At 39.6% G+C, this 14,284-nt stretch overlaps 2 protein-coding genes and 1 long non-coding RNA gene across 4 annotated transcripts in view; 2 read left to right on the plus strand and 1 right to left on the minus strand.

Moving 5' to 3' along the window:
• Positions 1-7,822, plus strand: part of ITGB6 (integrin subunit beta 6) — a 50,427-nt gene extending 42,605 nt beyond the window's left edge. Inside the window, exons 15-17 of the mRNA XM_065670607.1 lie at positions 1,707-1,826; positions 3,268-3,434; positions 4,599-7,822. Coding sequence (XP_065526679.1) covers positions 1,707-1,826; positions 3,268-3,434; positions 4,599-4,700 — 389 coding nt within the window. The 3' untranslated portion in view covers positions 4,701-7,822. The remainder of the gene's footprint in view (positions 1-1,706; positions 1,827-3,267; positions 3,435-4,598) is intronic.
• LOC136010020 (uncharacterized) lies at positions 966-12,497 on the minus strand. The gene is made up of 3 exons (XR_010610732.1): positions 12,215-12,497; positions 1,355-1,507; positions 966-1,008 (listed from the first exon to the last, which is right to left on the minus strand). It is a non-coding gene; the product is annotated as an uncharacterized LOC136010020 (long non-coding RNA).
• Positions 12,498-12,535: 38 nt separating this feature from the next.
• PLA2R1 (phospholipase A2 receptor 1) overlaps positions 12,536-14,284 on the plus strand; it is a 38,933-nt gene continuing 37,184 nt past the window's right edge. For both annotated transcript variants that reach the window (XM_065670609.1, XM_065670610.1), the window contains exon 1: positions 12,536-12,738. In XM_065670609.1, the coding sequence (XP_065526681.1) occupies positions 12,636-12,738 (103 nt within the window). In that variant the 5' untranslated portion in view covers positions 12,536-12,635. The remainder of the gene's footprint in view (positions 12,739-14,284) is intronic.

Genomic DNA, 14,284 nt, shown 5'->3' on the forward strand with positions numbered 1-14,284 from the left:
AACTACCCTTTTCCTTTTTTTTTTTTTTTAAGCAAGCTAATATTCTCTGGATGTTCTTGCTTAAAAGAATTGGGAAACAACCAATATTGCAAAACTTGTGACAACATTACTGGAATTGTGACTGGTAATGAGTGCCATTAAAACAGCACATTCAGTCTGCACTTTGTGGCTCTTCTAACAAAACCAAGTCTCCTTAAATCAGCAAGTCTTGTCTGTCTGTCATCTTGATAGATAACACATTGCTCTGCCACCAAGGACAGGCAACAGGTTAAATACAAGAGTATCACAAATCATGAGCATGGTTCCATTAAAATCTACCCAGATGTGATTATCTTTTTATAACAAGCAGAGAAAAGGACTCTAGGGCAGTCCCCTATTTATACTTTCATATTTTCTATGGCATTCACCAGTGTTGTCTGTCAGACCGAACTTTATGACAATAAGCAATATTTTAAAAAAACACCAGAAAGAAAAGTGAGCACTTTTTTTCTTTATGTACCACAGGTTTCTTTAAAATCCATATCCTGTCTGATTCCTGCTTTATATTTCATTACTAATTTTGAGAACTTAAGATTTTCAGCACAGTTGCTTATGAAATTTTAGAAAGAGTTTTAAATGGCTAAGAAATAATGGGAAGTGACAACTATTTTTAAAGAAATGCTTGAGAAATTTACTGTTTTGTCTTACCTCTAAAAATAAAACCTAAGAAGTTTTTCTAAAAAATGTATTGAAAAGCATACCTAGAATTCCAGTGCTGGAAAAATACTGAGTTATATGGAAATATAGTAAGTCCTCAGCCCCAAAGGTATTGTGAGGTCAAACGTTTTGCTCTATAAAAATATTATGTAATTGTTAGGCTTCAAATTACGGTATTTCTGGCTCTGGACCTGCAGTCTCAATTTTCAGTCCTTTGCATTAGACTGTCTCTTAGAGCCAGCTTCCTCCTGCCTTTCTGTTACCTGTGGATGAAGCTTACTCAGCAGAAAAGGCTTCCTGGTTAGAAATCATCTGAAAACAAAAATAAAATAAAATATAGATTAAGTTTTTGTGCAGATCTGCATAAAATTGAGAGACAAATAAATAGGGCCAGACTGTCATCTCAGATCCCTTTCTATCTGCTTCCCCCAGAATCACGTTACAAACATCCCAGAATCACAGTTTCTGTTATTAATCTGTTATTAATCTACATTTACCATTGTGACAGTGCTGGACACACCAATCTTTGAGAGGGCTATTGTGGAAGAAATAAATGCAGCCCTTTTAATGTTATCCATTGCTGTATGTATGTCTACTTCTGAAACATAATCTAGCCATGGTAGGAGTAGCTGTAAACCAAAGAGAACATACTGCTTACTTTGTCCTGTAACTGGGGACTATTACATTTCCTAGACAGCTGGTGGTAAAGCATCTTGGAAGCACTTCCAATTCATTGAAATTCACAGTGCACTATATGGTCAGTGCAGATTGACAACACCTGAATCTGTTCTTTGAAGATAGAAGTGAAAACCTGGAAACAAAACAAAGCTTAGGTTAAAAGAAAGGTTGTTAAATTTTGTAGAAATTCTGAGGTTATTTCTGCTTTCATCCTTCACTCTTTACCATCCACAGGTGAGGCTGTGACAAACACAATGCCAGCAGTCTCTCTTGTTATTACATGTTAAATTTCATCTGATTTGAACAATGACTTTCTCTCCTTCCCTCTGCAGATTATTCAGAGGATAAATCCATTCCCTGCTCTTTGCAGGGGGAAAATGAATGTATAACCACATTTCTACTGGCTATGGATGAACAGGGAAGGACAGTCATTCATAGCATTGAGCAGAAAGGTAAGGGGCGAATATTGCTTTTTCTACGTAAATCGAATTTAAAAATGCAGTCAGGGTGAGCTATCTAGAAGCTGAGCATTTTTAAGCAGCACAGAACTTCCTTGTGTTTATAGCTCTCCTCTGCCAAGCTAGAAGACCACCTCCTCAAGTACTTATTTCATGCACAAGTAAAATAAATTCTTGGCCTTTAATAAAAGATTGTCAGAATGATCCCTGGGCTGCAAGAGTAAGTTATTTTTTCTAGATCCTTGTGTAAATCAAAGATGGTAATACCAAATGTCTTTTGCATTACATGAGAAAACTGTAAGTCACTTTGAAATTACATATATTTCGAAGATGGACAAATATCCAAGACAAATCTAAGTGGGTATACCTGATGAATACATTTATAATTACCTTTATTTTTCCAGTACCATTAAGTTTTGAATATTTTACATAACTGATATTCAACAGATCTCTTTATATCCTTTCATTTAACATTGCTACTTTATTTGCTGCTGTTTCACTACTGATGTTTCATTAAAGCTTCTAACCATGTAGGACAGGAAAGAACACAGACACTGCTTTTCATCTGCCAAACACTTTAGTTTCCAGGCAATAAAAATACTTTTGTTTGCTTGTTTTGACACCCCCAGTGTGTCAGGGTTAAATGCTTTTTAGTTTTAGAGAAAGCAGATTTGTAGCCTTGTTCTGTTAGCACAAATGGCACTGTTTTTTTTAACCCTTTCTGTAGCCTTTTTCTAGCATACTTGTGAGAATAAAAGTGATTGCACTGCACAAATAAAAGCAGCTTCTACCATAAGAAGAATGTTCTTCTGTATTTGTAACCTATACAAAACCAAAGACAGTTGTAACAAAGCTAGTACTAAAGAAGCACATCCCTTTGTAAACTACACCCCTAAGACTCAAGAATTTAAGAGTAAGTTTTTTCTCTTTATTAAATACATTTACTACGCATTTTATGTAGATCTGAATAAAAGAAAAAAGTGAAATAAATATCTTAATGGAGACCCGGCTCTTTAAACCCTGTGTAGTAGCCCTCCCATCACTCTACAATAACCAGCTGCGCTGTCTGTCATCTGCTGTTCAGCTCCTGGGCCTCGAAGCTACTGTGCTGTGGTAGCTGCAACGTGTGCAAACGTGAACTGAAATAAGGCCTCCAGGAAAGCTCTATCCAGCAGCTGTTAACTGACACAGTAAACTACCAGGGGAAGAAGTTAGCAATTAATTTTTGTAACATTTGTAACATTTTAATGCAATATTTTTCAGCCAGTTTCACAGCCAGTTTAGCAGCTAACAGGAGAAAAATAACATGGACTTGAAGTAAAAGGCATGTACAGTTCTCAGCAAATGAAAAGCCCAGCATGCCTCTTGGCTGGTTTTAATTGCCTAGGATTTATTGATTGGATATCCACAGTCATAACTGTTTTTGTTTCCACAGATTGCCCACAGCTTCCAAATATTCCAATGATAATGGTGGGTGTCATCCTTGCTATCCTTCTCATTGGTGTTGTTTTACTCTGTATATGGAAACTACTGGTGTCAGTTCAGGACCGAAAAGAGGTGGCCAAGTTTGAAGTGGAAAAATCAAAAGTTAAATGGCAAACGGTACGTTATGAATTGATTTTATGCGAGATTCTTTAATTTGGTTGCATGGTGCACAACAGCCTTTAAAATCATCTGTCTTGGGTTTGTTCTTTTACATGGATAGATTTTAATTGTAGCTTTTCACTACAGTTAGCATTCTTTAAAGTGTAATTAGGATTTTTTTAGGTATGAAAAATAGCTAGAATTTGATCTTCTGGTTTAGTTCCTTCCACATGTCAAAGCATATAGATAACATTTTCTATTAGTTGTTTTTTTAATTAGTACCTTGCTTTGAGTAATCTTAGCAAAGTTGTTCCCTGCCTATGTGATTATCAGAGGTGTACCCCTCTTCCCAGAAACAAAGCCAATTTTAGAAAAGAGACATTACTGGTGACCTCTGTGTAATGTAAGCTCACTTACACAGAGGAGCAATGAATGTAGGCTGTCCAAAATGCAGGTAAAACAACAAAAAATTTCAGGCCTTATTTCCTATTATAGCTTGCGGGTGCTTAATGCAAGCTTTTACCACATGTTCCCTTTTCTTCCTTCCTTTCTGCTGCCAGCTTTTTTGCTCTTTGCAAAATCTTTAAGACTTCAGAGGCTCTTCAGAAAAAAGCATGTTGAGTAAGCATTTCTGTTGGGTATCAGAAGGACAAGTGGTATGCTAGCTTTCTCATATTAGTGAGATACCAAGCTCCAAAGAAGTCAAAAGACATTATTGCACAATATGTGCTTAGGGCATACCATTTGTTTCCAAAGATATTCTGGATGATAAAAGTTTGCATGGATTCAAAATGTCTACAGACAAATCCATAAGGGGAGGACAGTCCCTCTGACCCAGGAGGTTTGTGAAACGTGTGTCAGCTTTTCCTTGGCAGCCTGATTTGCCCACTGTTGGAAGCAAATTGCTGGGCCAGGCAGATATCTGGCCTGAGTTTCTCACAAAGTAGAACACAAATCATATTCTGCACATTGGGAAGCAGAGTGATACTATCTGGTGCACGTACAACCTGCACTGTAACGCTGGGTCAGGAACCACGGACCAAAATATCCCTTTCCTGAAGAGGGATGCTCAAAGCAGCGGTGTGCAGCTACTTCTGCTTGCAGCTGAAGCTATGACAAAATGAATCAAACATTGCATGACTCCCTTTTCTTCTGTTTGTGTTTGCTTCTTTTTCTTTTTAGGAAACAAATCCACTGTACAGAGGCTCAACAACCACTTTTAAAAACGTAACTTACAAGAATCAAGAAAAGCAAAAAGGGGCCATGGCTGCAGATTCCTGTTAGCACCTCCGACACTACAAACTTAGTTTTGCTGGCAGGAAATCTAAAACCACTTGTTTCTTCTCAGCTGACTAGGTGATGTTTGTTTACACATCACGGTGGTATAACCATTCTGTTAGAGAAAATCTATCTTATGTTGGCAAAACTATAGATAAAACATTAGTGATAAAATTTAGTAGAAATATTTAAAAAAACCCCACCAACTTTAATATTAAAGACCTCAATCTTGAAAAAAAAAAAAAAAACCTAGCATCACAAATATTTTTAATATTTTCATTAATATCGAGGATTTAAAATTATCATATGTATATTGTATAGCCTATTTTGTGAAATTAGGTATATACAATCAGCTGTATACTGAACTCCAATCCCATATATTCGTATTTAAGAATGTATTTGTACCAGTCTATTTGGTGGGCTGGATTAAATTTTAAAGGATAATTTTTTCATGAATGCAGCTTAAACTACTGAGGTTAGAGATTCCTCATAGCACGTGTGTGACTGAGTAGTCTTTCATCAGAAACAAGTAGTATTATTGCCCATCTTCTGTGTATCTAAGGTATACAGAAACATCCCCTTTCTAATTCTTCTTTCTTGCTGTGCTTCCCTCTTTCCTTGTCCTTGTTGCTGCTTGATGTTCTTTAAGAAGCCAGTCCCTGAGGTTTTCTCAGGGAAAGTTAAATCAAGCCCTTATTCACTTGCAGAGTTGTTTTCTGTTCCAGACATAAACTGCCTTTTCTTTTTTATTTTCTTTTTAATTTTTTTTCTTTCTTTCTTTCCTTTAAATTCCAGTAGAGAGGATCCAGAGCGAAAGAGAAACAATTGTAAATTAGAGACCCTGGTAGAGAAACTTTAAACCAGACAATTACCAGAACTCCATTTCACCATTTAGGCATTCAAAATATACCTTGCATGCTGGACCATTACATGAACCGTTGCAGAAGCCCTTTAGATGCGGGAAAAGATCACACACAAAGACTCAGTATCACACACAAAGACAGTACTCTTTTCTTGATATATCCAAAATTGTGAGGTTCTTTCAATGCCCAGCACTCAAACCATTTATTCATGTGTGAAATAACGTATTCAGCTCTTTTGGGCCATTCCTTTTTATTTTTTTTTTTCCAAACTGAGTAACAAATAGATCTATGGATTCCACTTCATACTCATTTCCAAGACAATAATGAGATTTTTAAGTCTCATTTGTGGCTAGTTACCACTGACTTGCCATAAATTCTTAAATTGTAATGCTGTTATCATGCATAGTACCAGGGGGGGAAAAAAAGCCCAACAAAATCAGCAAACATGCTGGCATGAAAAATTACAGGATTGGGCTGTTTTAAGCTAACAACATGTACTTTACTTTTTAATACCACTTTTCCTCTGCATTTTTAGTACTCTGGAACAGACGGTCAAAATGTACATATGAATGTACTTACAAAAGAAGACTTCTTAGACATCAAAGGTACATTGACACAGTCACAGACAAACTTATGTACATTCCTTATAGTAAATCATATATTTGAACTAAAAAACTTGATGTCCATTTTGTAATAAATATTTACAAAGTCTGTGCAACTTCAGTCTCTATATCCTCTACAGTTCCTGGATGTGAGACTGATATATTAGCTAGCTCTGACCCATGCCTGTTTTAGGGCCTGATCCAAAGCCTACTGAGTCAATGGCTACAGATGAGGATCTAGTTTCAGTGAAACTATTAGTTTTGGTTTACAAAGATTATTTTGTTTAAACAAACTGGTTAATACTGTCTATTAGTGGATTAGAATCTATAGTATATATTTCTGTGCAAAGATAAATAAACAGTATAAGATGCCTTTGGAAGGAAGGTGATACTATAACCACATTTTAAATACAAAATTATTGCAGTGTGAAGGAAATGATGGCTGTCATTAAACTGGAACAGATTAGTTACAGGTTCACATATGTACCCTTCAGTATTTCTGCATATCTCATAGTGGAAACTGTGCATGGACAAAGGCTTGCATCTGCAGCCCTTGCAACCACTAAACTCCCACAGATGTCAGTGCAAGTTACATGTGGCTCCAAATCCTGGATAAACTGACAGGAGGCAAAAGAGGACCCTGGATTTTGTCTTGGATTCCAACTGGGTCAGCATTGCCTAAGAGACTAGGGAAATACTGATTTAGTTCATGTAAATTATCTGTTACTCTTTTGTTTTTCAAGTGGAAGTTAATAAATAACAAACTTTCTCTGACAGAAATTACAACATTTTTACTACTTTTAAAGTAACAAAAAGCTACACTGTTTATTAAATACCTTCTAAGTTCTGTTTCTGAGAAGGCTGATTCTGCTACTCAATATTAGGGTTGAAAGTCCTTCTGTAGGTCACTCATTTCAATATTGAAATGCATTTCAGTATTCAAACATTATTAACAAAGTGGTGCCCACATTTCATATCAAACACTTGCTGGTCTACATTCCCTGATCCTAGAGGAGATTTCATTTCACAAAGGTACCCACTCTCTTCCCATCACTTGCACCTTCTAATCATGAGCAAAGTTCCAATTTGGTATGCAGACAATGTTTACAGTTCAATTACTCCTCCTAGCAATCTCTCTCCAACATATCAAAGATGTACAGAAATCAGGCAGTATGTTTTGCGATTTCACTCCTGTGACCGCCTGTACTATGAATGGTCAGTGCACCTTCAAAGAATTCATCAGAGAGAAGGGCTTGGTGAGGAAGGTCTCTGTTATTGAGGGATATTAAAGAAGTAGGCTCATGCACATGAGCCATCCTTTTAACAGCAATAATTTAGATAATAAATTATTACTAAACCCCCAGATCTCAAGAACTGTCAAGAACCTACTTGGCATTCGCCCTAAAAACAAGAGTGGTGTTCATCTTATTTTTATTAACTATATTACTTTTATCTTGTAGCATTTTTACCAAAGTTCACCTTCTTCTTTATTTTTAACCTCCACCAAATGATGAATAGGTTTGTGTGTGGTGAGTGGGTCTACTGATTTCATGAATATTGTTTTGACCTGAGGCTGGACCTTGAGAGTGGCCAAAACATTTTTTAATAGTAATACTTGTATTCACTGAAGAGTTAAACTGAATAAAAGAATAATCATTAGCAATTTCATGGTATTTGTGTATCTTTTACACCCTGTAGAATGGATAATTTTTCATGTAATTTATAAAAGTTGCATGTTAACCTGTTTTGTATGTCTCCAGATTGCATTTAACTTTGTTTTGTAATATAATTAGTGGGCATGGAGCCTGGGATACAAGACTCGGATGTCAAGTGCAATACCCTCCATGTCTTGTCTGCCTTTATACAAGAGTTCAAGTTTGGTTTGCAATAGGCATAAGGGAGTTATTGCCCCATAAAACTTATCACACAAAATCTAAAAGTAAAAGAAGAGGCAATTTTTATCGTAGTCTATTTGAAAGAAACAGGTAAATCCTCCAACTTTTTTTCTGTAAAAATGGAGCTATTTAACTTTGAATAAAGATTGTAAAGTCAAATGCATTTTTAAATGTATTTTATTGTTCTTTCTTCATTTTTCATTTTGGCATGTGTCTTTATCATTGTTTTCACATGATTTGATGAATCTTAGCAAATTTGTCATGCTTTGGCATACCTTAGACCTTATAACTCCTTCCCCTGCTTTTTTAAGGCAGCACATGAGATTTCACATCTGGATTGTCTTCTATTTTTGATCTTTTTACTTTTCAAGGAAATGAGTTAATGGATGAATGCTGTAAGCAACCTATTTCTGGAATTCTGATTGATTACATATGGCATTCTTTTATAGAGTGATCCCTAAACTGCGTAACTTGCTTAAAGCTAACGATCCATCCATTCCTCAACTTTAACAGCTGTAATATATTTTTGGAACTACATAGCAAAATGCATATTTTCTCTTTAATCTCTTCAATTCGTTTTTTTTTTTCCTCTAATGAATTTGAATTAATGTATTTTGATGTCTGCTAATTTCCTCTGAGAAAGAGAGCATTCCTCTGCACTCCTGACAGAACTGTACTTAAACTTCATTGTATTCTCCAGGCAAACAGTAAAATCATTCTCTTGCATTTCACAGTGGATTGTAAAAACTGAAACTGATACAGTTGCATAATGTATACTCATGGCAAGTAATTTAGAAAGTATGCTACCCTCCAAAGTCTGTACTTTTTTAGTGGGTTTTGTTTGGTTTCAGGAATGGTTCATGCTTAGAAATTTCTGTGTTTTCACTGACATACTCATGTATCAGCTAATATTGACAGATAGATAGCTACAATAATGACAGGTATTGTAGATAACTATGAAGGCTTTGGCTTTTCAAAGGTCTTGGTAGATGACAATTTTGTTTCTTGAAGCTGGCTCAGCCTCTCTCTTCTGCCAGTAACCATGCCAATGCAAGAAAGAACCAAAACCTGATTTTCATTGCAAGCTGTCCCTTCTCCATGCTATTTATGCTACAGTTTTAGCATAAAACTATGTAGTTTTAAAAAAATTAGTTTTAATTTTTTAATTTAAATTTTAATTTTTATATAGGTTTTTTACCAAAAAAAAATTTTTTTTGATCAAAATAGACAATTTAAAACAGTTTCAAGACATTTCTGTATTCAGGTGGATGAAGTTCTCAAGGTATGATGCATCTTTTTAAAAAGCCATTTCTCCACAGGGAACTTTTCCCAACAGTAAGTTTTTTCATTACTGTTTCCACATTTAGAATAGGTAAGAGTAAAACCAAGGTCTTTATGTATGAAGAAACAGGAAATTTCTATTTGCTGTTCAGCAGTTGACTGTTACCTGTGTTTGGAAAAGTGTTTACAACCAACTTCAGGCTACCATGTTAATAACTCTAGTTCAAAGGCAAATTGTACCTCCTGTCCATCTTCTTAGGTGAGATGTTAAAACTTGTTTTCTCTAGAATTCTCAGCTGACGTGAAAACTCAGACCTATAATTATAGTATAATTACCGCATAATAAACTCCCAGTTGCTTCTATTTTAGGTTATCGTAGATATGAAGGAGAACCGATTAAAAAAGGAAAACAAAACAACAAAACCTGGGAATTCTATTGCCTTTCTCTATTACAAAGGCCAAGATACCTGGCCTGAATGGTTTAACAGCATTGGTGGCAAGTCATTCCCACTGGTTAGAAAATATTTTTGCTTTTTCTTTTGTCTTACCAGCAAAAAGAGAGTAGAAATTTTAACAAGTGGTTCCCTGCTGCCTACCCATATGTGTAAGTGTGGATATAGTATAAAAATATATAAGTAATGAAGACACATTCTACCACCATGAAGGCAATAGGAGCTCTTGCTTCCAGACTTTCTCAAACCCCAGCTCTTAAATCCTCAGATATGAGACTGACAGATTTACCACAAAACAGAAAGATAACAAACAAATAAATGTCTGTACCTTACTTTGTATTCAATAAAATGTATCTCATGCAAAGATTATTCCTCCTGAGAAGAAATTGTTAAAGGAAAGAGGAAAGTAAAATTGCTTTGGGTTTCTCTGTGTGAGTATTCTCTAATGAGCACAGTAAATGTTTCCATTACCTGCAGGGTTTCTAAATGATAACACACAGCTGGCAAAAAAAGATCAGCTTTTCTGAGGGGGAGTGCACATGGCACAAAGGCACACCTACTCCCAGCCTGTAAAGTCATGTCAGCACCGGGTACACATTATGCCCTAGAATTTCTGCAAGCATATATCCTTACATCCAGGCACGTTTGCTGGTTTGAGGGGTTTTGTTTTGTTTTGTTTTTCCCAACTAGATTGATGGTATGTTGTTAAGAGGTTGTCTGTCCTTCCTAAATTGTAGTTCTTGGTCTTTTAGTAAATAACAGAGCTTAAGGCTATACTCAAGCCCCACTTCTGCTGAGTTACTGTCTAAGAAAAGACAGGAGAAGGCGCTGAATGGCTGTGTAGAGTACCTAAATAGCAATGACAGATCAGCTCAGACAAGTGCACATATATATATGAGCCCAAGTATACACAAAAAGAAAGAGAACGGATCATCGAGAGAGAAATTAAGAGAAAAGTATTTACAAAAAGTGGGTTCCAGACAGAAAATGAAACAAAGGAGCCAAATCACTACAGCAAGTGCTTTGAAGGAAAGCAGGTAAAACAAACACAATTGGAAAGTTACACAATTTGATGTGTAAGATAATATAAACTATGTCACCAAGTTTACTTCCGAAAATGTTGTCAACCACATTGGTTTTACAAGCCACTATGCCAGCAAAGAGGTCTTACTATGGTAATTAAGTAGGGATAGCTTAGCTATAAATACCCAGGCCGGTATAAATGCAGCTAGAAAGGATTTACTGGTTTAGAAAGACTAGGACAGATTCTAGACAGCAAAAACCTTTTTAGCCAAAGAGATTCATCTGAATAGTGAAGAAAAACTACCCAGAATTAATAAATGCTTCTTTGCATTTGGTAAAATATTTACAAAAACATTGTTGATATGCTCATTATTGGGAATCAGAATGTGCTTACTTTGATCTTACTGAGTTAAGCAGAAGAACCCATTAGAGGTCAGGCTCGTTCCCTCGGAGCAGCTCACTGACACCTTTACTTTTAAATATGGGATCACAAACACAGCGTGATCTCTCAGCGTGACCCAAGTGGGGGCTTCTGGAGCAAGAGAGCTCTTTGCTGGAGCTCACAACTCAAAGCGGTGGCCAAATACTCCTGAAGAGCTCTGGACAGTTCTGAGGGGCCAGATCTTCATAGATGGCCATTAACAAGCTTCTCTCTCAGAATCTGAAATTCGCCAAAAGCTGCAGCTTTCCTGAGAAGAACACTGCAGTTCCTGTAGAGTTACAGCCCTTCTGTCTTGCAGAGCCAGGTCACTGCTCGAACAGCCTGTTCAGCAATCTTTCCTGCTGTTTGTTCTCTGCCAGACATTTTTATCGTCTGTTAAACTGCTTGGAGAAACCCTCCTGCTTACCTGCTTCTTTCCAAGTGTTTGGCTTCACTTGCTTCTCAATTCCTTCTACTAAACTACCAGTGAGAAACTCTGCCCAAGCCCAGAGGCTCAGTTCCATTATGCTCCGACACTGTACATTTATTTTTGTACATTTATGAATACATTTGTATACTTGTCTACTACAAAGAACCATGCAGAAACATGCTTATGCAGATTAAAACCAAACTGTCCTGCTGATTCCAGTAAAACTGCTCTATCTTTAACTAAAAGTTCTGCTTTCGAGTTTCCCTCTGCTATTCATAGCTTCCATAAGACTCAAACTCAACCCATTGAATATTCTATTAAAGAGTATAACAAAATGGAAGAAGGCAGTAATTTTTCCCCATTCCAAAACATAAAATGACTTCGAGCTGACAAGCTGACCCAGCTAAAAACCCAAGTCACCCAAGTGGGGTGTTTAGAAGTGAGGCTGCTCAGGGACAGAGCAGCAAGCCTGCAGACATGGACTGTGTTATTGATGCTCTCCCACCTCCAGTGCCTCTGGGCATTCTCTGGTTCCTTTTTAGGATAAAAGTACCTGGAGCGTAGGCATGAGAAAGTGTTTTCGGATGGAAAATAAGATTAATACAGAGCTTTTTGTCAGCATGAATCCACAACCCTGAGTTGGGCAAACGGCCCGAGCTGCATGAGCGGCGCTTCCACCTCCGCCCGGCCGGCCTCCGGCGGCGTTCCCCCTCCCGGGGCCAAGGGACGCGAGACAGGCAGCTCCAGCGCGACTGCCGCGACCTCCCCGCCGCCCCTCCCGCGGCCGCACGGGGGAAGCCCGGGGGCCTACCCCCAGGGCCGGGCCGGGCCGGGCCGGGCCGGGCCGGGCCGCCCCTCCTCCGCTCCGCGGGGCGCCGCAGGGTGGGATCGCTGCTCTGCCCTCCCCGGGGCAGGGCTCGGCGGGGCCGGTGCGGTGCAGCGGAGCGGGAGCGGGTGGGCGCAGTGCCGCGGCGATGCTGGGCGTGCGGCTGCGGCTCCTGGCGTGCTGCCTGCTGCTCGGCGGCACGGCGCCGGGCGCCGCCGCCCTCCGCCGGGACGAGGTGCCCTCCCTTCGGAGTGAGTGACGGCTCCGGGGCCGGCCCGGGGAAGGGGGGCGGTGCGGAGGGTCGGGGGGCGGCATTGGTCGGGCCGCGGCCCCGGGCTCAGTCGTTCGCTGCCCGGGCGCCTCTCAGCCCCCTCCTTCTTTCCGCGCTTGCAGCCGCGGGGAAGCCCGCGGGCCTTGGTGCAGTGGGCGGCCAGGAGGCGTCAAGGAGGGGGAAGATTCCTGCTGGGGTCCGCCCGGCCCCGGCTAAGAGGGGTTGGGTAGGGTGAAGGTGTCACCCCGCCCTGAGGTGCAAGGGTCTGGAAGCCCTTGCCTTTCCGCTGCCCGTTGGTTTTTTTGTGCTTAGAGGCAATAGAAGTGACCTTTTTTTATCCTTTCCAATAAATTCCAGTTATTTTCTCAATTGCCACATAAGCAATCCTCACTGCTTTTTGAGGGGGAAGGAAGCGGGAGGTGAGGAGGAAGGATATGAACATATCTTGGTCTCCTAGTTTTGCTACAGCCATTTATTCACTGTGTTGAACCTAAGTAAACAGGAACTTGGAGGGACTGGTCTGCTATTAGCTCTTCATCTGTGGCTTTGCATCAGCTTGATGCTTCACTTCTGCGAGTTTGTTTCTTGTCACTTTGTTGGTTTATGGAAGGACCTGGGTGTAGGAGAAGCTGGCTATTTCCAACAGACAGTGTTTCTCCACCCTGTCAATTTCTAAAGTATAAGATGTCTTTTTCTCCTTGGGTCCTCTGGGGCTTACAAGTTTATAAAGCCTTTGACAGCTCTTCATATGCAAGACTCTGGGCACAGGATCCTCCCAGCCCCAGCAGCTTTGTAACAAAACCCTTTAGTAAGAGCACCTGTAAAACGCACGGCATAGCTTCGTAAGCTGAAAGAAGAGAAGCTTTGGAGGTGTTCTGAAGGCTGGGAGCTGTTCCAGTTGTCTCACTGCCCCGCTTGAGAGGACTGAGCTGGGGCCCATGGAGCTGCCACTGATTCTGCCATCTCTCAAGTCTTACTTCTCCCTTGAGCTGGCAGTTACCTGGCTGTCCTTGGGCCAGGATGGCTCTCTTGCTGATTGCATCTTCTAGTTGGGGAGCAGAAACCACATTTGGAAGGGGGCTGTGTGGCTCAAGTGTCATGGTCTGGCCATTCTTGGCATAAGTTGCTGTAGGGTGCAGAAGGGAACCATGTATTATTCAGATATCATCCAGTGGAGTTACTTGCGTAGAGCGTGTAAGACCCTTATCTTTTCTCAGCAGTTCCTGCAGCTCTAAGAGCCTTACAGATACAGGCATTCAAAGGTTGAGAATCCTTCGTCTTTGGGTTGATGGTGTTGCTCCCTCCACCCCCCAGGAAGCTGCTGCATTCAAGTTGGTGTATGGTGTTGAGGCAGAGGTAGATTGGGAGTTTGCATAAGAAGTTTATTTAGGTGTGAATCCCAGGATCATGGTGAATTAACCTCATTAATCAGTGTTTACTGGTGCTAACAACATTGCAGCTTCCACTTACCTAGCAAATGAACAGTGTATTTTCTTGGCTAACCAAGATAAGACTGCTGTGGGAAA

This window comes from Lathamus discolor, chromosome 3, assembly GCF_037157495.1.
Source record: "Lathamus discolor isolate bLatDis1 chromosome 3, bLatDis1.hap1, whole genome shotgun sequence".
Classification (NCBI taxonomy): domain Eukaryota; kingdom Metazoa; phylum Chordata; class Aves; order Psittaciformes; family Psittacidae; genus Lathamus; species Lathamus discolor.